Raw genomic sequence first — 26,188 nt, forward strand, 5'->3', positions numbered from 1 at the left:
ACTCAGTAGTCTGTTCACTGCCAATTTTTTCTTTACTTGAAAACTTTTTTAAATACAGTGGTGCCTCGGGTTACATACGCTTCAGGTTACATATGCTTCAGGTTACAGAATCCGCTAACTCAGAAATATTACGGGGGTTAAGGACTTTGCTTCAGAATGAGAACAGAAATCGCGCTGCGGCGGCGGGAGGCCCCATTAGCTAAAGTGGTGCTTCAGGTTAAGAACAGTTTCAGGTTAAGAACGGACCTCCAGAACAAATTAAGTACGTAACCAGAGGTACCACTGTACTTCATAATTTTGATCAACTTGATGCATTAAAAAAGCACAACCTGTTTTCTTCTTCCTACATCCTTACAGGTGAAAAGGTAGAAAACAAGCAGGTGCTTGTGAACAAGTCAATGCCAACTGTGACCCAGACGCCTCTGGAAGGCAGCAGCATCCCGCAGCAACCACAATATAAAGATGTGCCCGTAACGTATGTCACACCATCATACTTTATTTCTAAAAGCCAGAGGGGGGGGAAAGGAAGAGTGGATAGTTCATGCTTAGTTCTGGAAAAGTGGGAAATAAGGCTGAGCAGCAGAAGGCAGGAAGGCCAGGTCAGGAACTTCATTGAATCACAGACAGTGAACTTAGTTTTCCAGGTTGTGCAGTGTAGAATAACTGTAGGCTAAAGTACACATTCCATTAATCATGCTGTTAAAGTGCTTAAGCTGGCCACTTTTATTCTGAAAGAAAACTAGCTCCATTCTGGAACATGCTGTATACCTCAAATATATAGAATCACAGAATTGTAGAGTTGTATATTATTTGAAGAGAACATCCAAAACTCATGTAACAATAAATGCAGAAGTTGTTCAGGTAAAAGTCATTTCTGTTATAATTTTCACTTATCGTGGAAGGGCTGGGCTGCAACTTATTCTTTATTTATCTGTTAATGTTCTTTTTTAATATTCAAGCACAGTGGTATCATTTTTAAATCAGGGTGTCTGTCATTCCTTTCCTTATAATTTAATTCCAAATGCGTTTTAGCAGTAGTTTTAGTATAAAAAAGTACATTTGCTGTCTGAGCTTAAAACTTGCAACCTGATGTCCCACAAACAATGTGGCTTTATTTCTGAGAAATGAAATATGTGTTTTCTCTCCTAATCGTTAGTTACAAAGGTGCAACTGATTCATACATTGAAAAAGTCATGATATCTTCAAATGCTGAGGATGCATTTTTGATCAAAATATTGCTGAGGCAAACGAGGCGGCCAGAAATTGGAGACAAATTTAGCAGTCGCCATGGGCAAAAAGGTATATACATTGTTATGTTTAATTTTTTTAATTTGCTGTCCTTGAAATAATGCAATATGCATTGCTTATTTTGTAGCATATGGGGGTATCTGCATAAAATTGGTATATACATATATGCTGCTCTCAGCTATTCATAAGTACATATGCTCATGTTACTAAAAATGTGTCAGTGGACGCAAATGACTGGGAGCCTAATACTGTAAAATATAGAATATAACAATGCTAACAAAGAATGGAAATTGCTCTGTTTTGAAATAACAATTCTGCACACAATTGGCCAAAATATTCCAATCTCTTTGTCTTTGTGCATGTACGTGTGTGTGTGTGTGAGAGAGAGAGAGAGAGAGAGAGAATGCATATACAGTGGTACCTCGGGTTAAGTACTTAATTTGTTCCTGAGGTCTGTACTTAACCTGAAATTGTACTTAACCTGAAGCACCACTTTAGCTAATGGGGCCTCCTGCTGCCCCCGCGCCGCTGGAGCACGATTTCTGTTCTTATCCTGAAGCAAAGTTCTTAACCTGAAGCACTATTTCTGGGTTAGCAGAGTCTGTAACCTGAAGCGTATGTAACCTGAAGCGTATGTAACCCGAGGAACCACTGTATCCAAGTGGAGATGGAATTGCAATCTTACTTATCACTGATCTGTTGAAACTTTAAAAGGGTTACTGGACTTTAAAGAACAACAGAGCTGAGTGCAACCACCATTGTGCTGCCTTTTGGTTTACTTTATGGGTGCGTGGCAAGCAGCAGTAGCAGGAGGTTGAAATAAAGCAATTGACTATCCCTTCATGATGTTCACGATGCTTCTAGCCAGCTCTGCCTATGAGGATTAGGAGTGTTTCAGCACTTCCAATCTGCTGTCCAGACCTTAGGTGGTATTTCATCCCGCTCTGGTCACTGCAGGGCCACTTGGCTAAAAGATGGTACAACATGCAGAGTTCATTTGCAGTGACGGATTGATGCTAACTGAATTTAGACCCCTTACTTATAATTCTCAATTGTGTAAAACTTATATCTTTTAACTTTTTATTAAAGAATATTTAGCTGATGAAAAACCTGCTTTTCAACAGCTTGGGCAATTGAATAAATTCTAATATTGCCAAGACCTTGATGGGGTTGCCTTTTGGAGCATGCCTAGAATTTTTATAAGCAGAAGCTACCAGCTATCTTTTTTGAAAGATCTTTAATGCTGCGGAGCTCAGTGGGTGTCCTTGGACCAGTCACCATCTTTCTGCCTAACCTACCTCACAGAGCGATTGTGACAATAACGTCTTAGAAGGCAGTGACCAGTATCATGTGAGTCAACTTTAGCTTCTGGAAGGAATGGCAGGTTGTAAATGAAACAAACAAACGATAAATAAATAAAAATCAAGTTAGGAATATTGTCACATAAGCGCCTCATTTGCTTTCTGTTATCAGGCATCAATCAAAGTGTGAAAATGAGGTTGTTACCTATAAACAAACCACTTGCTCAGATGCATTGCTGATAAGGCCTCAGTGTCTACCTCTTCCCTTAGCAACTCTGCAGCGAAATTAAGGTAGCAGACCTGCTTTTCAGAGAATCTAGGGGGAAACCAATAGGAATCCCCCAGGTGAAGTTTCTTCATAAGGACATCTCCTGCGTAAAGCATTCAGACTTGTTAATTTCCCCAAGTGCTCTACAAAATATATGCATTGTTTTCAGTGCACTTGGAATGGTATGCTTGACTGCTTTGCATACCGTGCCTAATTATGTTAATCATAGAAAAACGTGGAGCTGGAGCTTGCTAGATGCCTGACCACTTTCCAAGCAGCAGTTCTGCTGTTGGAAACAACTCCCAACAAATGCCCGTCAAGCCTTTCTTCTTCAAATGTTTCAGTGCAGGAGATGCCATAGCATACCTTGGAACTTTAGACCATTGCTTAGTCTGCATGACTGTTCCCCTGAACCCACCCCATAATGTCTAACCTAAAAAATATATCTTCTTGCAAGAGAAGGGTACAGTTGTCCTTAGCAGATAGGTTCAGTATTGGTTCCTCTTTGTTTTATGAGACCCTTTTGAAAACATACCACTCGCAATCTTCTCTTGCTCTGTGCGGCATGAGACAATATCGAGTACATTCAGAGCCTCAGTCAGTGCCCCCTGGGAGCTGAGTGTATGCTGTGAGGTGCCCCAGAATCTTCTGCAGCACCCACATTTCTGCAGTTGACAAAACAGAGTGGAAATTGTATTTACTGAAAGGAGGAAGCTGGGGAAAATACTGCCCAAAGTCATTAAAAAAAAAATGCTGCTTCAATAATATTTCAGAATTCTGTATCTTCTGAAAGTTGTGGATAAGCAGATGTAAAACCACACTCTATTCAGTAATGATGCACTTTGTTGCTGCTTCTCATTTTTACCCTTCTGTAAAGGGTGCAGTTTAGGGGATACTTGAAATTTTGCAAGGAACATCCTTGCATTCTTTTGGAGTGCAAACCTAAACCCATTTGAGATAATATTCCTGTTGTTATATCAGTAGCTTGACTTCCACCAGATATCTTTTGATTGAGCTCAAACAAAAGGAATGATTTAGCAGCCATGCTTCTTTTTTTTTTTCAAATTCACAAAAACTGAAATCAGTTCTTGATTCCACAGAGGGCTGGGAGAACACAGAAGTTCTAACTTCTATATTCACCAGATCATTATATTTCCAGATTTCCTCTTGCTTCTGTAAAAGTCCCAGTGAAGGGGGAAAGTTAGGCTCCTTTGATGTGAAAAAAGCAATATATCACTTCTCTGAAAGAAGGTTTTGCAGTCTCTCATGTGAAAAAGGATTAACACCTCCAACAATGGTCCTGCAGATCACAGAGCTAAGCAGCAATGCTGAGCAGTATTCCTGAAGTGGAAGAACTGTATTTAAGGAAGGAGGATTGAAATGGCAAACAGAAGCTGTTTTAATAGCTAAAGATCCCAGATAAAGGCTTAAACATTTCTTGAAGTATTTGCACTAAAATGCCTCTAAAGACAAGGAAATGACTACAAATTCATAAATGCTATCTTTAGCAAAACAAAGTTATGTGGCCCTAAGCATTGAGATAGTGCGTGTTCACTGTAGTGCAGAATAAAGATACATTATTCACAATATCCAGTACCTCTTACAGCCTTTTTCTTCTCTGGTATTATTTAATTAGTGTACACTATTAAAAGCACAGGTCTGACAAACTCAAACCCAGGATGGTAGACCTATTCCTTTAAAAATATATGGTGGCCTGAGGACCACATGAAGTATCTTTCTTAGTCTATTTTTGTCCTGCTTTTCAGCCAGCAGGCTTCTAAAGCAGCTTACATAAGCCAATCCAATTAACTGAGGAATCCTATGTATGTCTGCTCAGAAGTAAGCCCCAGTGAATTCAATGGGACTTTTCTAGGGAAGTATGTATAGGATTGCAGCCTAAAAGCGCAATAAAACTGCAATTAAAATGCTATTAAAGGCAGAACTCAAGTTAATCCATTGGAAGACAAATACATAATTCTAGTAGAAAGAATTAAAATCATACATGAAGCTCCAGTGAAGAGGCCTTGGACCGCTTTGGGGGAAAAAACAAAACCCAGCAATGAGTTAATTGGGCAAATATACAGAAGGAAGTTTTGAGGGCTGGGGGTGGGTGGGCAGGAAGCATTGCTCATAGTTTCTAAGCATAAGTGAATTCATTGTTTTTCTTTTTCTATTCTTGTCACTTTTGCCACACACAAGCGTCTTGTATAACTCCATGCAGTTTTGGAGCTTTAAGATTCCTTGTGAAAATGGGAGTCAATCCATTAAGTTCTAAATAATCTGGAGTAGTAGCAATATATTTTAGACCCGGGTAGCCCACATGGTGCCATCCAGATGTTGGGCTTCCACTCATTAGCCCTGCCCAGCAGTCGGAGTGATGGGAGTTGCAGTGCGACAACTGGGGAGCACCATGTGGATTAGCTCTGCTTGAAGAGAAACTGCCATTGATGCCTTAGTGGAACTCAGAGTTGGGGGACAGGTTGTTTTAACCATAACATCTGGTTCCATCTTGTTGGATCTCTTAACCAGTGGTGGCCAAACTTGGTCGTCCAGCTGTTTTGGGACTACAACTCCCATCATCCCTAGCTAACAGGACCAGTGGCCAGGGAAGATGGGAGTTGTAGTCCCAAAACAGCTGGAGGGCCAAGTTTGGCCACCACTGTCTTAACCCATCTCATCCCTTGGATCACAGCACTGAAAGCATTACAAAATTGTGTTGAATTAAAATGAAGCACAGAATTATCCCCCCTTTCCCCCCCCTTTCCACTTGAAGCATGTCCATACAAGACTCCCAACTTTCGTAACTTTTTTTTTTAAAACCACTGCTTAACTTGCTGTTCTGAGTGTCAAGTAAGCATTTTAACTCAAATAACAAACAGGTAACCTTCTGACCCTTTTCAGTAAATCTCCCCCCCCCCAATTTCCCCCCTCTCCTCCCTTCTCCCAAATTACGGTAGTTTAGCATTTTATGGCACAGAATAAAAATCTCCCAATTCTGTTTCCAAATAGTATATATCCTAAACACGATTTTTCTGAAGCTCTTGAGTCATTCAGCTATGTGTATTTTGTAAAGTTCCTATGGTTATTGTTTTACAATAGCTGCTTCCAGGAGCATTGTAGGGGTTTCAGTTAATCAGCTCTTTGTGTGCTTCAGACTATGCAAATTTATCACACCAGACCATTCAGCAGCTCATGGGAAACCAGTGTACAAGCTGCATTGTCTTCTAGCGCCTCCTCTAATTTAAAATGGTTTTAATAAAGAAGCTAATCAAGTTTGCTTATGTATTATTTATCTGTCAATTTTAATTCTGGCCATCTCGATGTCATATGAGAAGTACTAAGTGACAGGATAGATCCACAAATGATTCAGCAACGGAACAAAACTAAAATTAATTGGTGCTGCTTTGCCCTTGTACATATTTAAGCAAATAGTGTCTGCTAACTAGAAGACCATGTAGCTTTGGCATTTGCAATAATTTATTTTGCTATAGTGATAAACTGGATCTCCTAAATACTTCCATAAAATTCTGAATTAACAGAGGGTTGGGGGGGGTGAGGGGCGGGTTTAAATCACATTATCTGGGTCTCTTAATGCCAGGAATAGCATTGAATCGGTTCATTTATTTAAATCATCTTTATCCCACACCTTGAACATGTGGCTCATAGGTGAACTTTGAAAGCATACAGTTAAAAGCATTTTTGCACATTCTGAGATCTCCGCTTGAGCGGCATAGAACAGTAGAAGGTAAAATTCAAGATAAATTGTATTTATTTGCTTTGAATGGCCATCATAACGTCCTCTTTTTTGCTCTTTAAAATATGGCAACCCTACCCAACAGAAACTAGCAGCACTGCAGCTGTTGCTTCTGATCCAACTGTGTCATAGTTTGCACTCTGTATACTATGGGGCTGAATCAGACTTTAAGCATGATAGGATTATTTGCCTTATTTAGAACCTTAAGAGCTTTGTCATTATGAAAAGTATCTTATGCTTATGATTTTACTCCTACTGACAGATTTTTTTGATAGCTGAGCAGTATGGGATTATTATTATTATTATTATTATTATTATTATTATTATGAAAGCAACATATTCTGCTATAAATGACATGAATTCTTGGATTTTGTACATGGAGGGAAAACACAAAACTGGTGCAGGATATAACTGAAAGCTTCAGGATATCTGCCTAAGACTTTGGGCTTGAAAACTGGAACCTAATAGATACACAGCCCCATTCAGTCTGGGCTCTGATATTTACGGGGCCCTTCACATGGACCCTGGACACATGGAAACTGCTTCTTCATGAGCTACAGGATGCCATATCAGTGGATCAAGGCCCATGAGCCGAACACTCCCCATGTGATCATATCTCTCAATAATAGCTAAGCTATGTGGGAGCATCAACAAAAGCAGCCAGGGTAAAATTGTAAGGTCTTTATGTCTTAGAGCAAGATCTGAGGCCACTAACTCCGTGACCAGCAAAGCCCAAACAAAAGGCCCAAATACTTTTGCAAAGTATTCTAAAATATATGTGGTGCTTTTGATTTGTGCTACTCCCCGCTAAAATATTTTGAATGGGGCAAAATTATCAACAGTTGTCTGATTAAATCTGATGCCTAAAAAAAGAGATATATTTGTGCAAAACATGTACACTATCTTGCATGCTCCTTACAAAAAGTTACTTGATGTGTATTCCACGGAAAATGGGGCATATTGGATTATACTTTTTACTACGCAGACGCTATAGAGAAGACACAGATAAATGATATCTGATCTATAAAAAAACGTACCGGTATGTTGAAACATAAATTGGCAATGCCTTGCTGGTATCCATTTCTAATCACCTTGAATTATGAGCGAAAATAATACCAAAATATATTCTTAATTGCAGAATCCAATAATATAGCTATTGTGGTGCTAAGTGTGAGAGCTCACAGTATTCAGGATCATTGTATACTCTAGGAAGCTGCAATATACCTATTCAGCTCCGTAACTACACTGACTGGCACAAGCTCCCTAGAATTTCAAAAGGGTCATTCTCAGTCCTATCTGAAACGGCCAGGGTTTGATCTAGAGCCCTTCTGCATGCAAAGCAGATTCTCTACCACTGGGCTACACACATACTCAACAACTCCATCTAATCTGAGCATGTAGGTTTTCCCCCTTCATTCATTTGTAATCTGCCCAGAGGACTTTTATTATTGGGCAGCATCTAAGTAGCATAAATAAATAACATTTTAATTGTGCCCTCAATGACCCAATACCCTTTTTGTGAAATTCAAAAGAAAAGAAAAAGCAAACTCCATGTGATTGTATTTGAAACAGTACAGAATTGTTGAATCCCTTACCATAGGAAGAAAGCATCTATCTAGCTTGTCTGTCTAATGTTCATTCATTTGAGGATCTGTGTTTGGGGATAGATCTAAGCACGTCCAAATCACACAGATGAACTCCCATATGCCTGACTTAGCTTCCGGTCACCCTGCTGGGATAATATGTGAATTGTCCGCATTGATCTGATTTGGAACTATAATTTCTCTTCTAGAGGGGCTATGTTAGGGGCTGCCTTGTACACAATCCACTGGGATTGCCTCTTGGAAAGGAATTAAAATTCCGATTTGTGCTCTTGCGCCTCTTCTCGTGCAAGGATGGGGAACCACAGGCTTGGGAGGCAAACACAGCCCTCCAGGGCTCTCTTGCGGCTGTCCCCACCCACCACCAACGAGTACCCCTGGAGTTTGCCCAGATGACAGGGTGCCCCCCCCCCAAGTCCCTACCCCTATCATAATGGTTTCGGTAGGGCGTGTGAGGGCAAACCACCTTTTGAGTTACGTCCTATGCTAATCTTTACACAATGAGATCACTCATCTCTTAAGATGATCATGAAAGGTTCTTGTTTGGGGTGGGGGGCTTTCTTCTCCCCCACCTCTCACGTGTACTTTTTGCATGGGAGCCACTTCCTTCTTGCGCAATCCTGTACAGGAGGGAACATGACATCTGTGGGGGGGAAAACCCAGCCAAAATTTGTGCATCATGCGGCTTGCCAGCCCCATGGGACTGTACCCCATGCAACTGTCTCTTTGGACCGGAAATCTCAGATTGGTGTGTGTGGGTGTGTGTGGGTGTGTGTAGGGGTTTTCTCAGCTGTGGCTCCTTGTCTTGCGGAACTGCTTTGTTTCTTTTGCTAAATTCATACCCTGCTTTTCCTTGTAAAATGCCCAAGCTGACAAACGACAAAATGCAATTAAAATACGTGGTCTAAAAAAAGTGACCAATGATTATAATAATAAACACAATAAAGAATAACACAGTAAAAACAATGTGACAAGTAAGGGCCATTAAAAATAAATAAATCAGAAAATGACAGCTAGCTAAAAACATGTTAAACGTAAAAGAAAGTACAGCATGTATTAGAAGAAGTGAATATATATATATGTTTATGGAATACTCTCTCCAAGAAGGCACACCTGGCTTCATCACTGTTTATTTACAGGCACTAGGCAAAAACATTCTTCCTCATCCAGCCCTTTGGAGCTTCATTTTTTGCTTATCTTCTAGTTAGGTGGGTTTGAGATGGATTGGGTATATATGTGTGTATTGTATTTTAGGTTCTTTTACCCATGTTTTTAACGTGGCTTTTTTGGGGGGGGGGTTACAAGTTGCTTTGAGTTTCACTTATTTGGGGGGAGTGAGAAGTGGCTAATAAATACAATTAATAGTAATAACATTATCCATTATTACTATTATCAACAGCTCCACAGGTGGTGAATAGTTATAATCCTCTACCTACATTAGAGGATTGGTTATCTTAAGCGTGGCGAGTGGTGCAAATTATAAAGATACAGAGTAAGGGAAAGTAGGCAACTTACTGGTCATTTTATGGACAAGGGTTGCCTCTTTATAATATAGTTTGGCACCACAAAATGTAAGATAATGTTGAACTGCACACATTGTACTTTTTTTGTATATTTTATATACTGAGTTGTATCCAATACTAGTTCTCGGACCAGACCCGTTGAAATTAATAGTCATGTCAAACTGTGTTCCATTCATTGCCGTAGTAAAACTTCATTTGAATATAATTCATTTCACTTATCGTTTAACTGTATCCTTTGCTTTATATCTTTCTCACGTGGTTGTTTCTTATGTCTTCAGTTCTGTATGGTGTTTCCCCCTCCTAAACAAATAAGTAATTTTTAAATACAGTGCAGCAGAGCAAGACAAATTAGCTCAATGGGTCAAACACCTGTTTAAATACTAATTAAAAAAAGGTTTCTACTTGTCACTTGAAAAGAACCCGAAGGTTAAGCAGACCTTGCTCAATAGGGAATTCTGAAGTTTGTGCATACCTAGTGAGAAGGTCTTCTCTCAGGTTCCTGCCAAATGCACATCAGATGGTGCTGGGTGGGACAGAAAAAAATGAGTGAAGTCCTTTCTGAAGGACCTCATCACCCAAGCAGGCCGCTGATCTGTGGAAAGTCCACTTCCACTCTAATGCTTAGGAAGCAATACAAGGCATTTTTATTAAAGTGTATATCTGGTGATCTTCCATAAGCAAGTTTTATATTTTAGTAAGGTCAGGCTACTTGATGAAAAAGTGGTGTTTTGAAATAATTCTTAGTTTTGGATTGAGTCACTGTGCTGGATTTTTAATGTTTAAGCATGGTGGTTGTTTTTTTAACGTTGGAGACTTTTGTAAGCATTGTATATAACTAAATGGAATGTATCTTCAAATAAGGAGGACAATGTAATCCTATGCACATATATGCAAAAGGAAGTACTGTTGATTTCAGTAGGGTTTACTCCCAAGTAATGTGTGCAAAGGACAGCAGCCCCCCCCCTCCAAAAAAAAAAAAAAGTTTCTGGGAGATGTTGTCCTGCTTTGCATTATTCTGTTTTACTCAAAATACTTATTGTGTGGCTCATGAAATGAACCTTAAAACAGGTGGCATGGCAAATGTGTCAACAGTTTCTGTTTCTTTCTAGAACTTGAGAAAGACAGAAAGCTTGTTTTAAAATAGCCATGAACATTAAATTTAAAGTAATATGTAGACTGGCATTATTTATATATAAATAAATAAATAAATCTCTGATTAAAGAATAAATATATTAAAAAGGCTGAAAATAATTTAAAATAACTTCTAGCATTCACAGAAAAAAAAGAGTTTTTGCAGATGTACAGTTGTACTTTGTCAGGTCTTCACAGACCGATGCTGCTTTAGTTAGTTAGGCAGCTAATTAGTTATATTTACAAACAAGAGCGCTAAAAGATTTTTCTTGGAATTAAGAACTTTTAACTTATTTTGGAAAAAAGAACTTTCAAAGTTGCCCAATGAGTTGGATAGGGGTTCTCTCCACTTGCCCCATCTTCCAAATCTGTCTAAATATTTTGTTTTAACGTCTAATCTCATTATGCTCTCTTTGTGTTTAACTTGTATTAAAACCTGTCAGCTATGACTGGTCTCATAAGCACAGTCAGCGGACCAGAATAAGTTAATTATTTACTTGTGTCACTAGTACTCTTCATCTAATGAAATGCACAGCTGTGTTAGATCTGCAGTTGGACGTCTCGATTCCATTGTTATACAAGTCAGCAAAGGGTAGAAGCTGCTATGATGGAGGGGCCTCGGTTCTTTCTGCTGTTCTGCCTTTCTGTGTCGATTTCATGGATCTTTTATCATTCACTTTCACACAAAACAAACAACACAGCGCCTGTCTGCTATGGGAACCGTCTTGGCATATAAAAGGGTTTCCAGCGCCTGAAGTAATTTTAAGTTAGTGCAGATTTAATTTTTGGCTTACAGGTGCCCTTTCCTCCTCATGCAACCAAACATAATTTCCTCGTTTGGAGGAGGGGGAGGGATGTATGTTTGGCCAAACCCACAATTGAAGTGGGTGTAAATTTTACGTGTTATTCTTTTGTATATTTCTCACACGTGAGAAAATTACTAAAATGATTTTTGTCGGTATGGTGTTACCATCAAAAGATTGGTTTGGCTGGGTTTTTTTATGGAGTAGGAACCAGTAATAATGGTAAAAATCATGTGGTTTTTTAAATTGAAAAACACAAAATAAACTATAGAAATGCTTGATCTGCTTCTTTCATTGCACCTATCCTTCCAAATACTGTTAACAGCTATCCTATTCACCTAGGCCCTGTTCTTATTTTGTTTTGTGTATGTGTTTTTAATTGGGCAGTGGATGTTGGTGTTTTCTGACCAAGCCCTAGGATCACGATCTCTTCTTGCCCTTCCCCTCAAGTGCCTGGTTGAGTAAGCCCTTGTTTAGAGAGTGTGTAAACATTGCTTAACCTTCCCTAGTCCAAAACTCTTTTCTCCAATTATAAAATGTATTGCCCACTTTACTGTACAAATCTACAAACTCTAAAGTATTTTAAAACATTTTACTGTGCCACTCAACTAGTTTTTTGCCCACCTGTAATAAAGCCACCATACACAGTGAAAAAATTTGGTTTGCATAGACGTGGGAAAGAATAGATGATGTTTTGTTCTAAATGTTTGTGGTTCGATTGTATGCATCCTTGGTTTTTTTATAAACACATACGGTTTTCAAGTTATTTAGACGCATGTAATCCAGTATTGCAGGGACGCGGGTGGTGCTGTGGGTAAAACCTCAGTGCCTAGGACTTGCCGATCGTATGGTCGGTGGTTCGAATCCCCGCGGCGGGGTGAGCTCCCGTCTTTCGGTCCCGGCTCCTGCCCACCTAGCAGTTCGAAAGCACCCCTAAGTGCAAGTAGATAAATAGGTACCGCTTTATAGCGGGAAGGTAAACGGCGTTTCCGTGTGCTGCGCTGGTGCCGGCTCGCCATAGCAGCTTCGTCACGCTGGCCACGTGACCCGGAAGTGTCTCCGGACAGTGCTGGCTCCCGGCCTCTAGAGTGAGATGAGCGCACAACCCTAGAGTCGGACACGACTGGCCCGCACGGGCAGGGGTACCTTTACCTTTAATCCAATATTGCTAATGTTTCCCCAACCTTCTGCAGGGCAGGGAGGGAAGTTCCTTTTACAAGCAGAAGTCCTTCCCTCTGACAGGTGGACCAAAGTTGTACCCCACTCAGTAAATAAAGACAAGGAACATTAGAGGATTCCCCCACTCTCAGTTTCCTCAAACTTTCTGTGTTGGGCCTGAGTTTAGAAGGAATACATATTCTGGGGTCAGTAGCTCAGATAAAAGCCTCTGCAAAATAGCTTGACTCTCACAAAGTACAGAGTAGTCTGGATTGTAGGATGCTAAGTGGTGGTGTTAATCACTGCAAAATGATTTTTTTTTTAAGTCTGCATCTTTCATTTATCCTAGTCAGTATTGTTAGCTACATTTCCATGAACACCTTTAGTAAGGGAGTCTCTGTTTTTGAGTGAACTATTTTTAATTGGATAGGCTAAAATAACATCTAACTCTTGCCCAGAAGCATCATTTTGGCTCTGCAAAATGAATTGCTTGCTTCTGTCATTTGAAAAAGCTGCATATATTCTGTGTTTCAGGGGTTTGCGGCCTGATTATGCCCCAGGAGGACATGCCGTTTTGTGATTCAGGAATCTGTCCTGATATTATCATGAATCCCCACGGCTTCCCATCTCGCATGACGGTTTGTAACATTTTTATAGTACTTGACCTTAATGCATTATTAAAAAGTGCTATTTACCCTTTTGGGGTAAATATCTATTTACTGTTAATAAAAGAAAAATGCAAGTTTTTACACTGTGCATTATTCTTCACAGGGCAGAAGGTGGAATGGGAAAGTTGTGTATCTTGACAGGTAGTGCTCTCCAGTGCTGACAGACATTGGTCTGCGTGGGAATAACATGAAGAGGTTCAGGAGAACTGTTTGGCTAAGTGCCAGCTCAAAGGCATTTTGCAGCCTGAGGTGGAGCAACAAGTGGTGTAGAGGTTAAGAGTGGTGGACTCATAATCTGGGGAACCGGGTTCGTGTCCCCGCTCCTCCACATGCAGCTGCTGGGTGACCTTGGGCCAGTCACACTTCTCTGAAGTCTCTCAGCCCCACTCACCTCACAGAGTGTTTGTTGTGGGGGAGGAAGGGAAAGGAGAATGTTAGCCGCTTTGAGACTCCTTAAAGGGAGTGAAAGGCGGGATATCAAATCCAAACTACTACTACTACTACTACTCTTCTTCTTCTTCTTCTTCTTCTTCTTCTTCTTCTTCTTCTTCTTCTTCTTCTCCCTCATTCCCACAACTCAGGGTGCATAGTACCCAAAGCCAACCTAGTAATTTTGGTACCCGATGCTGAAAATTTCACAACCTCTTCTCCCCTTCCTTGACAAATTTATATACACATGCGCGCACACACACACATATATTGTAACAACAAGCTGCCTTTTTAAAATATCTAAATTCAATCTACCTGAAACAGCTCACTTGTTCTACCTGACATGGGCCATGCTTACAGAATATAGGATCAACTTCAGGTTTCTGTCTGGGATCTGAAAAGCTGCTTTAAGTATGCTCATGGGTTTGGGCCCACCCAGTGGGACATATTAATTGACTGATTAGAACGGCAGCCTCCCCTTCCACCTCACAGGCTGCTGCATGCAACAAGAGACACAAGCCCAATATCCCCTTGGATATGCGGGCCTAGTTGCCTGTCTTGTTTGGACTACTATTTGTCCACAGGATTTTGTTTATCCTCATCAGTTCCTTCTCTTTGCACCTTAGACAGATGTAGGGAGAAATCTCTAGAAGACTACAATATTTGGAGAGGTCTCGCCAAACTTAAAATATCTCTGCTTTCTGCTGCATAGGTGGGAAAACTAATTGAACTTCTGGCCGGAAAAGCTGGTGTCCTGGATGGCAGATTTCACTACGGAACTGCATTTGGCGGGAGTAAAGTGAAGGACGTGTGTGAAGATCTTGTGCGTCACGGGTATAACTACCTGGGGAAAGACTATGTAACATCTGGCATTACCGGGTAAGAACCTCCTGCAGGTGACTGTTGTGCCGTATACATGTTCCTGTTTCTAATATCTAATAGTGCCATATGTGCATAACTTTAATGTGAATAGCTGCCCATGGTTTTTTTTTATTATTAAAAAAGAACCCTGCCACTAGAGCTTCAAACAAAATTAAGAAGCTGGCTTCTTCTTGCAGTGAGGTTTTTTTTGTCACTTAAAATACAAAAAGTTCTAAGCAGTTTTGGCAGAGGTGCCGTGTGCTCCTGGAATATGATCAGCAGCCTTAAACCAAACGCAATAGCAAAATACGACATTGAAGGCAGGTGCTTGTCCGTTGGGAGTTTTTGTGAGCGGCTTTTGCCAATTGTGGAGTCGGTCTGGCATAGTTGGCTGGTCTGTTAACTTCCTGCTGTGTTGATCAGACTGTCTTCAGAGATGTGGAGTTCAAAGGAATATGAGAAGGTTTAGGAAGCAAGACAAGGCCATATGGCCCAACGCGTCTGTGTTTTTAAAATGTATCTTAATCCTACCTTTCTATTTTCTACCACATCCTCCCTCCCCCCCCACTCTAACACCAACATAATCTGGGCCACTAACCTGTTCCATCTGTCAATTCTTCCTCTTTCATAAACTATATCTTTGCTTGTCCTAAATCTGGTTTGCTACTCCAGTTAAGGATAGGAGAAAATACATCTATTTATCTTAATGAACTACAGGTGTTTTGTATGAATCTCTTAATGGTATAATGCATTTGCATTTTAAAATGTGTTGTAAGTCACTTGGAGACCTTTCAGTTACAAGGCTTAATAGATGAGGATGATCCTAGCTGAAAAACATGGGTAGTATGACTCCTTTAGGGAAATTATGCAGGGTGGAAAATGTTTTCTTTTGCCCCACAATGTGTTTTTTGAAATCCTCTAATTTGTCTACATTTGCTTTGGGTGCCTAAAACTGCTTCCCTTCTCCCACACTATCATTTTCGGTTCCAATAATTTTCTTGAAGGTCATGTAACAGCAATGGATTGCAATTGTACCTACCCATGACCTGGAGTCTTAATAGCTGGAGGAGCTCTCTTGAAGCTAGTTAACATTTTTGTTATTCTCGGATGTATCCACAGAGGTATCATCTTTCCCTGCCCCCATGAACTGCAGATCATTCCACTTCTTCCATAGAAATCAATGAAACACATGCTCCTCCAGTGAGCTGTATGGAAAGTGTTCTTTGATCACAGAGCAGTGAGTGAGAGGAAAAGAGAAGGCACTCGCCATACCCAAAATACCCCTTTTGTCCACAGAATCTAGGGCAGATGAGGAGGCAGGTGTACCAACCCCTGTCAGGTAATTTCCTGCTTCTGAGGCTACCACATTCCATTGTTCCTGCTTACTTTCCACTTCCGTTCCTCCCATCTTCCGGCTTTCTACCTCTAGTAACTGCATCAAAAGTCTTTGCTAGGAATTTCTACTGAAAGCTGGATTGGGTGGGGGGAAGGAGAGAGAGATTGGTTTGGCTGACTTGCTGTGTGTAGTGTGGTACCTGCTTGAAGTCCAGAGCTCCATGGCATTGAGATCCTGAAATAACAAGCTGTTTGTATTTGCAGTGCACCAGCTCTAGGGCTCTTATGCACCATGATCTGTGTTGAATCCTTTCATGTTTTGCAAGATCAAGTGTCTGGCTGAAGCTTCTCAGGTCTGCAAGGGATGGCTCCTGAAGTTCTCCGTGGGTTATTTCTGAAGGGGGTGCAGAGAATGTGGTCAACCAGAAGCCTAGTGGTTGGTGAAAGTGCAGGACTTGGGGAACTGGGATTTATCCTACTCACTCTCACAGTCACTAATACCTGTTTTCCTTTTTGTAATCTTAATTATATAAACAATACTTTCTTAGCTTCTCTGAAACAAACTTTCTTCTTCCCTCTCAGGGAGCCGTTAGAAGCCTACATCTATTTTGGACCAGTGTATTACCAGAAACTGAAGCACATGGTTTTGGATAAGATGCATGCAAGAGCTCGAGGGCCCAGAGCTGTCCTTACCAGGTATGGCAGAGACAGGATCACAAGCACAAATGCACAACACCAAAAGGCAGCCTTCAGGTCTGCTCCATTTCTCAACAGCTATACACTTGTAGAATCTTGCATAGAATGCAAAAGCTTCAACTATAGCTTGAAAATATGTAAACGGGTCATTTTGAAGCCAGGGAATGACGTGTTGGCGTTCTTTGATTTGAAAAGGGGAGTCAGATTGCTACTTAAAAAGAAAAATACACAATTCACATAGCAGGTGGAGAGACATTATTATATATATTTTTGGTTAGAAGCAGTAAGTGGTCTTCTAGTTGAATCGAAGCCTCTTCCCATTCTTCTACTTCTCCACACCCAGTCACCCTTTATAAGCCAAATGAATGAGGACCAGGGAGCAATGCATGCCCCGTTTCTGCTGTATGTGCCTCTTCCTAGGCCAGCCTCATTCCTTTTGGATCATTGGGCCTAACTACAGGCTTAAGTTAGACCATACATATGAGCCTTACATAGACTGGGGATAGCCAGTGTCATGCCCTCCAGATGTTGCCAAACTACAACACCCATCATCTGTCACTATTGATCGTGCTGGTTGGGGTTCATGGGAATCCATCGACATCTGGAGGGTCCCATGTTGGCTAATCCTGCTCTAGACTCCTGTAGTAGAGATAGACACTCTTTTGATGCTGAACATTTAGCAGCATTCTGGTGTGGTATATTTTTGGGGGTGGGGGGTGGGATTACCTGTTTCAGTGGGACAACATTCCCAAAAGTCTCTACCTGTTTGATTGAAAGGCAACCGACGGAAGGCCGCTCCCGTGATGGAGGCTTACGGCTGGGAGAAATGGAACGGGATTGCCTGATAGGCTATGGAGCTAGCATGCTACTGCTGGAAAGACTTATGATTTCGAGCGACGCATTTGAAGTGGATGTGTGTGGCCAGTGTGGATTGTTAGGCTACTCTGGCTGGTAAGCAGACAACTGAATTTTTAATGTTTCAATGTGGTTTACCCAGAAGCTTGCATATGTGTGTGGTCCCTGCTTTTACGTTAAGTGAGAGCTTTCCCTCGACAAATGAATGTAATATGGTGTTTTGCACAAGTTGCATTTTGACCTGTGACACAGAGGATACTTGTAATTCCAAACTCGAAGGAAGGTAGCTCTTTACAAGACTTTTTTTTAAAAAATGCTAATAATTTATTCTTGGTATTAATGTGATGCCTATGTTCTTCTTACAAAGCAAACCTCAAAGATTATTTAGTCCTTCTAGTCAGGGGTTTAGTGAAGTTTTTGTAGTGCCCGCAGAGCTTCTGGATTATGTCTTTACAGGACAAAAATCATTTAAATGGGAATTGGGCTCTCCCTTGTGTTTTTGGCAGAAGATTATCTACTTTTCTGGAGATATTCCAACCATATATATATATAAAAAGAAAAGCTACCATCTAAACTTAGGCAAACAAAAAGGGCTGAGTGTAGGAATTGAGACAAAGATGTGATTGCATGTATCACCCATGTTACAAATAGCTGACTTATCACAGTGCTTTCAGAAGAGAGGAGACCAGCTGTGTCAGTGTCCTTTTCTCATCTAAGATCCAAATTAGACCACACTGAAAAGGCTGGCAAAAGAACTTAGTGGGACTATACCTTTTGTTCAGTGGCTTGGACTCGTGCAGAGCAAAAGCAGAGGGAAGGGATGTAACCGAGATTGTGAGGGAGACTTTTTTTCCTCCCTGCAAATTTTGCTTGTAAAATCAAGTCGCCCTCCCTGGCCTTACCTGTGTGCATGGCTTTTCCTGTTTAACCTAGAAAATTCTTGAAGCTTTTCTTCTTTCTCATGGCACAGATGGAAAAGGACTTATAGACTGTTATTTGCACGGGGCAAGACTCCTATTGGCTTGCACAGTCCTAAAAGCTTTATTCAGTTACTCTTCTTTTAATCTTAAAAAACAACAACTATCAATTACAAACCACTTGCTAACCACTGGATGAATTGCTGTAGTGTAATGGAACGTCATGAGAATTTTCTCTATTGCGGGGGAAGGCACCTGCAATAGAATGTTGGTAAACACTGCTGCTTCTGTTAAAGATGTGAAAAGTCACTTCCTCTGGGAAGAAACCACTATACAAGGCCCAGAGGAAAGGAGTACAGAAGTAGTGGTACTAAGCTGAAAGATCAAAAGGGAGGTAGAGAGATTAGAAGCCCAGAAGTGACTGAATGGGGAACAGATTGCTACAAAGTGTACTCAAAACACTTAAGACCTGATAAATGGAGGCAGACACCTGAAGTATTACTAAGGTAATGGAAAGGGGAAAGGCTATGGGTTGTATCCAGTGCTGTGCAAACAAACTTCCACTCGAGCAACAGAACTCCTACTTCCCCAGAAATCTGCTCTAAAGGGCCTCCCAACCTCCTGAAGCAGAGTTTTGAGGGTGCATGGTGGGGGGTGGCTACAGGGTGAAGTCCCATTACATGAGCAGAAGTCTTCCCCCATTTGCACAACGGCAACATCGGCCCGAACCCAACTACCTTTTCCTTTAGGCAGAAAACATGTCAAACAATCGGTGGGCTTCCTTAAAGGACTGTATGCCACCATGCCCAGTTCTAACTCTGACAACCAGCTTTTCATGCCAAGACAAATTATACATATAAACCATCATCATGTGGCTTTTCAGGCACTGGGCATTTTGAATGTCATTTCGCTCTTTTCATAAAGCTTAAAGGCTTTAATTTAGACTCTCATATATATATTTTCCTTTGGTATTTGGTGGATGTAGAAAACTTAAAGGCTAGCATTATACACGACATATATTTATCTGCAAGTGCAGAAAGGTTTGGTTTTTTTCCTTGCAGCGAAGCAGAGAAGATTCTGCATCCTCAATATGCTTGCAGATGCTTTGCCAGGTGTAGTATAGCCTCAAAAGGAAGAAACGAGAACTAGAGGGTTTTAGAGGTCAGAGGAAAGCAGTTGAAGACTATAAAAAAGATGCATGTAGCCATGGAAGGGTGTAGGAGCTTTGCTTCTTGAACATTTGAATTTGGAATCTTTAGACTACTTTTCATACTTTCATAAGGATTATAAACTAGTTTTTGTTTTTTGTTTTTAACGCTGAGGTTCACATGATTGTGTCCGTTGTTGGGTTCCATTAAAAAAAATTAAATGATAAATATTCAGAAAATTACAATCCATAGCTATGGCCACTTACCGTATTTTTCGCCCTATAGGACGCACTTTTTCCCCTCCAAAAATGAAGGGGAAATGTGTGTGCGTCCTATGGGGCGAATGCAGGCTTTCACTGAAGCCTGGAGAGCGAGAGGGGTCGGTTCGCGGACCTCTCCCGCTCCCGCTGCTTGCGGAGAGTTGCCTGCGTGCTGAAGCCTGTGCGTGCTGAGCTCAGCGCGTCCAGGCTTTGCGGACCTCTCCGCAAGCAGCGGGAGCCAGCGCTGGGCTCCCACAGCTTGCGGAGAGCTGCCTGTTTGGGGGCTGGGGTCGGTGGAAGCTCGGGCGGGCCTCCCCTGCCCCAGCCCCGCGCCTGGGGGGGAAATAATATTTTCCCCTTTATTTCCCCCCCCCCAAAAAAACTAGGTGCGCCTTATGGGACGGTGCGTCCTATAGGGCGAAAAATACGGTACTACAGGAAAAGATTACAGTTTTAAGGGAAATATGAAGAATGGCATTTGCAATTTCACAAAACTTGTTCAAATGTTGTGATTTGCCCTATATAAACTCTGGAAAGGCATGCAATTCTGGTCTTCTAATGTATTTACTGGTTGGGGGAGCATAACCTGTAATTGGGTTTCTTATCCAGTTATTAGGTTCTTATTAGGTGATGATGTGTTCTGTCTGTCAATAGTGGGAGCCAAGCAGCCCTGTAATGAGCAACACAATAGAAACTAGGCAATTACAGCAGCTCCAGACCTCTGAAATGGTCTTGGCCAGCTTTAGTGAGGAATTGGTATATAAACAAGCTTATTGCACGACACGACTCTAAAAACTACATGGAAGACTGAAAAGGAAGGTGGCTATTTGAGTTGGACGTATCGCCAAGAACCATCAACCAGATAGCATTTCTAGTGCAACTTAACAATGGACAATTTTGTTGGCACTAGGACTGGGCTCCTTCAAGGAGGGAACAGCAGAGTAAAAACAATGCTATCCAGAATGTTTTTACTTTATGCAATCATCAGCTATGCATTGCCTTAGTCCAGAATTTCAAGCACTCAGCAAGGACGTTAACACCAGCCTTCCCCAACCTGGTGCCCCCAGACATTTTGGACTGCAATTCCTATCATCTCTGATCACTGGTCATGGTGGCAGGGGCTGATGGGAGTTGCAGTCTCAAACATCCAGAGGCCTCCAGGTTGTGGGAGGCTGCCTTGCCTTAAGCTGGAGTTTCTAAATGCTTATTTTGGAAAGCCATTCTGAGAGGGTTGGAATTGGTGACTATATGAATGCAGCTGCCAAGGCAGAAAATCCAGTAGAATGATGATGTGTTGAGCTAAACACATTTTTTATTTCACAGATCTGGAAGTATTTGGCTTTCTGGGAAGCCTTCAGCACAGCCTCTTGCTCCACATACCCTTTTGTAGGCAGGCCTAAGGGAAATAAGCCTTCATTCTTCACCTGCTGTCTTCCCTGTGTGGAATTATAGATTACAAGCCCCTTGGGGCAGAGACCTGTCTCATCATTTGTAAAACATCATGCACATAGATGGCGCTATATAATTCACAGGGAAGTAGGAAAGGGAATTGGATAAACAGTGTGGGCCCAAAAGAGTGCACACGACCTCTTGGTCTTTCTTTCCAGTCGGTCGAAAGTGCATTCTTCTTGACTCTGCGATCTTCGCATGAAGAAGCCCTGCAGTGGGAGGCAGGGCACATAGAGAGGCGATCTTGGAGTCTGCTGTACCACTAGCAAACTTCTAGGAACACAGGAAGTTGCCTGATACCAGGTCAGACCATTGGTCCATATATCTCAGCATTGTCCACACTGACTGGCAGCAGCTCTTCAGAGTCTGTCCCAGCCCTGCTTGGTCTTGCTGGGGATTGACTCTGGAACCGTCTGCATGCAAGTCAAATGCTCTACCACCAAGCCGCAGCCCTTGCCCAAAGCAGTTAGGTCTGTGCATTATCCAGAAATGCAACCAAACTGTATACAAGAGATGGTTGCGGTTGATAAATTTTATTATTTATATTTGTTTTAGAATCATAGAATTGTAGAGTTGGAAGGGACCGTGAGGGTCATCTAGTCTGACCCCCTGCAATGCAGGAATCTTTTGCCCAACAGGGGTCTCGAACCCATGACCTTAAGATTAAGAGTCTCATGCTCCCAACTGGGCTACTACACACTGAGCAAACAAGATCTGTTGTCTCATATATCCAAGCAACACTTGTTTTTTGTTTTTTTAGTCTTCAGGTTGCCATTTTCTCTTCCCAACATGCTGTGTAACCTGTTTTGGGTAGGCTCTAGGATGATGCCTATGGGCATTTCAAAGGCACGATAATGCCCAACTTAATGGTCTCCTTAGATGAAACCCCAGCTAAATATATGATCAACCCAGAGATTCAGGAAAACTGACATCCTGGAAGCTCTTTGGAAATTTTCTAGCCCCCTTGCTCTTCTACCTGCGGTGGGGGAAACAGGACTCAGGCACACACGCCTCCCCCCTCTATTGCCTCTGCTTCAATGTGATGCCAAATGACTTGTGGGAGGAAGATTTTAATCTCACTACACAGGTTAGGGAGTAAGATCCAAACAGCCCAAACCACCTTCTTTTTCTTTTTTAATCATCCCTAAAAATGTATGTGCTTGGCCTTAATGAAACCATGAGCAACTGAATTAGTGGGCTCCCTTTTGCTTTTGGACAGGCGTACTCGGGGAAACCTGTTAATTGTGGTGTGTGGGTGAACGTATTGTTGTCTTTCCTCTCAGCTCCAGCAAGTACAGGTCTGGCCATTCATTCAGCACACAAATTAGATTGAGGGGGCACCTCATTCTTCACCCCTAAATTGGAATACCACAATTAACATTTCTGTGCCTCTGACTGAAGGTTTCCTTGGTAATACAGGGCTGCAACAGAGGCTCGTACTGCAGTTAGGGGAGCACACCAGTTTACATTAAACATTTACAGCAGGTGGGCCAGTAGTGGAAGTAGGGTGGGAGAGGAAGGGAACTCGTACAGAATGACCCTTCTTTGTAGACTGGAATTAGCTCATTATAAGATAATGCTGACCTATATCATACTTAAAATGTAATTTGCAAAGAGGTATAAAAATAATTACTCAAAAGCGGCACTTTCAAAGCCACCAGTCGCCAAAGTGATACTATAATCCAGTTCCGAAATTGCAACACACAAGTTCAGCATCAGCACCAGGTGTCATCAGGCAGCTATTTGGGGTTCAGCACCCTGACAGGGAAGGACTGTCCTGGACCCCCCCTTTTTCTGGTGCTCAAGGGGAAGAGCGGAGTCACTGTTTAAAAATCCTACTATGTCCCTGAATGCTTCTATCGTAGCAGTTCTCCCTGGGATTGTGGGAAAATTAAATAGAACTGCTGTTGAAGTGGGGGAAGAGTTGGGGTCTTGGTTAGGTAAGATGCTATTCTGTTCCTTGACTGCAAAGGCAGCCATTCTGCCCTCTGTAGGGAAAGTAATGTAGTTTCCTTCTTCAGCTGTTCATCTACCATAGGAACAATTTGCCTGGCTTTATTTTACATTAGGTTCAGCTCTGTAGTGCCAGTACACAGAGTTTAGCTCATGGGTAGCCAACATGTTGCCCTCCATAGTTTTGTTGGACTACAACTCCCATCATCCCTGACCATTGGCCTTGGTGATGGGAGCTGTAGTCCAGCCACATCTGAAGGCACCACACTGGCTAACCCTGCCTTAGGTGACCACAACTGGATGACTTTGGGCAGAGCAGTAATTCTTCATAAATAGCAGTGATTAAGAGAGCATGGGTCTTATGATTTGCCACCTTCATTGGGGCAGCTACCCCAAGCTAAACATTTAAATAGCAGTTTCTACCTCATATCTGAGCACAATTTGAAGTGTTGCTGTTGACTTTTTAAAGCCCTGTGTACCTTGGGATCCTCTGTACCTGGAGGAACACCTGTTCCCATATAAACCTGCCTGTGTTTTGAGGTCACCAGCAGACTCTCTCCTACAAGTGCTTCACCATCATAGGTGAAGCAGGTAGCAACCAGGGACAAAGCCATTTGGGCGGTGATGCAAATACTCTCCCCTCTCTCCTAATTTAACATTTTGTAAATTAACCAATATAAAGGCTAATTGAATTTGAATTGTTTTTTTTCTGTATATATTTTATTGCAATTAACCAACTTGGGAGGAATTTAGCCAAGAGATGGTGATAAAATACAATAAAGAAATGGATATATCTCTTTGTCCCTTTTACGTAAATATACAATGACCTTGGTGTTTCTTTCCTATCTTTCAGGTGCCATTACTGCAAGTCTTCCTGTCATGTGTCTTCCCTGCGCATACCATATGCCTGTAAACTGTTATTCCAAGAACTCCAGTCTATGAACATTATACCCAGATTAAAACTGGCCAAGTATAATGAATGAAAGTGTTGAGGAATGAAGGGACAAAATGGCAAGCGGAAATATAATCGGAAAGAGCTTAAGTGGCTTCAGAAGTGCTAAAACCGAATTGGCCCCTAATTCCTTACTGTTTTTTTCTTCTCTCTTTGACTGCGGGACAATGCTGGAGAAGAACAGTTGGAAGCTGTTAGCGCAAAGACTCAGGCGGTGTTTATCTGTGGCACTAAGCTAGGTGCCCCCTTCCACCAAGGCACTGGGACTATGCAAACTCAGTTTCCACTTCAAATGGATGGAAGCACTGCAGATCAGCCATGCTTAGTGGATTGCTTCCTTTGTCAACACAGTATTTAAATATGTGCATTAACTTAAGAGTGGGAACACAGTATTGAAATCAATAGGATTTCAAGGAACAGTTTTGCAGAGTCTTAACTGGTGCACAGTTTGGGGTTAGTGTAATTGTTTTTGCACAATGTTTGGGTTTTTTTAATGAATAAAAAATTTCAGTTACATTTTTCAGGTCTTGAGCTTTTGTGGTGTAGCAATACTGAGATCCTATTAAGAGTGTCAGCCGTAGGTTCAAATCAGAAGGGGAATAGTTTTACAGAGCTCTCCAAATATAGTGCTTTAAGGAGGATATGTTGAAACAACTTATCATCTTGTTCTTGTCTGTTTTGTGATCTTATAGCTATTTGCTTGGAAATGCTGGACATTCAAGTCCTTCTGTGGCACATTCTCACACATTCATACCTATCAATAGGTGTCTGTGACAGCCGCCTCCCAGCACTCTGGGTCCCGTGCTTCCAGGGGAAAGAAGATCTGGCCACAGCAGAGTATGCACCCATGTCTTGCACTCTCCCTTTCCCCTTTTAATAACTTGCTGGGGGAAATTCTCTCTGCTAGTGTGCCCTTTCTCTACCAGCCTAAGCTCTAGCCTTGTGTCTCCCTGAAGTCTCTCAAAGTAGCACAGTTTATGGTTTCCAGACATGAGGTTGTTTACAATAAGCTGAGGCCACACAGGTTTATGAAACAAATCAACGGTATACTAAGATGGGGGGGAAATACAGAGTTTCAAGGAAAAATGCAAATTCAGCAAATTCCCCAGTGGAGCAAAATAAAGTAGATTAAAGTACCAGCCACTTTCCCTGAACATAAACCATCCCTCACTTTACCAGGCTCTCCTTTCTTCCAAGCTTACAGAGCATTTTCTTCTTATGCTAGATCCACCTCCAGCCTGGCTCCCTTTTCTATATCCTTTCTCTACCTGCTCCCTGCCAATCACATGCTCTGCCCTTGAGCTGCAGGCTTCAGGAAATTAGTGGCTTTTAATTTTCCCCACTCTTGGACAAGAGATCTCCCATTTCTCACATACGCAATGAAGTTCTGCTGAGCCCCAAAGCAGATCAGGCTTCTCGCGTTAACTCTAAACTCCTCAAATCAAGAAAGAGATGTAGCAGACAACAAAGACGCAAATTCCCATATGATTTGCATCAGTCCATCATACAAGGCCCATTCAAATAGTGCAGTAGGTTCCAATTCCTTCACAGGGCCAATTGAGCAGAACACCAGCTTGACGTTCCCCACACATTTATCATTACTCCTTTGTTATTGGACCCATGCTTCTGAAAATGCTACTTTTCCAGAGACATCTGCATGATGTATGCCGTATTCGTAATTAACCACAGAGAGTGAAGCAAATTTCTTACAGTTTTCCTGTCCGCACAAACTGAACTTTAAAGGTGCCTGGACCCATTTGCCTATAATTTGGCAGGTTTAGCCAGTTTGTAGGGGCTACTATGCCTGCAGATTGCATATACTTGTCAAAGGGGGGGGGAGAGCAGGGAGAGTTGCAGCTATGTTTGATTCCCCATAAT

At 41.7% G+C, this 26,188-nt stretch overlaps 1 protein-coding gene across 1 annotated transcript in view; it reads left to right on the top strand.

The window, feature by feature from the left end:
* Positions 1-24,826, top strand: part of POLR3B (RNA polymerase III subunit B) — a 60,666-nt gene extending 35,840 nt beyond the window's left edge. The window contains exons 22-28 of the mRNA XM_081878371.1: positions 358-475; positions 1,157-1,299; positions 13,322-13,425; positions 14,597-14,763; positions 16,663-16,776; positions 17,554-17,727; positions 24,212-24,826. Of these exons, the coding sequence (XP_081734497.1) occupies positions 358-475; positions 1,157-1,299; positions 13,322-13,425; positions 14,597-14,763; positions 16,663-16,776; positions 17,554-17,727; positions 24,212-24,341 (950 nt within the window). The 3' untranslated portion in view covers positions 24,342-24,826. The remainder of the gene's footprint in view (positions 1-357; positions 476-1,156; positions 1,300-13,321; positions 13,426-14,596; positions 14,764-16,662; positions 16,777-17,553; positions 17,728-24,211) is intronic.
* The last annotated feature ends 1,362 nt before the right edge of the window (positions 24,827-26,188 follow it).

Source organism: Podarcis erhardii (assembly GCF_964252035.2).
Source record: "Podarcis erhardii genome assembly, chromosome: 10".
Taxonomy (NCBI): Eukaryota; Metazoa; Chordata; class Lepidosauria; order Squamata; family Lacertidae; genus Podarcis; species Podarcis erhardii.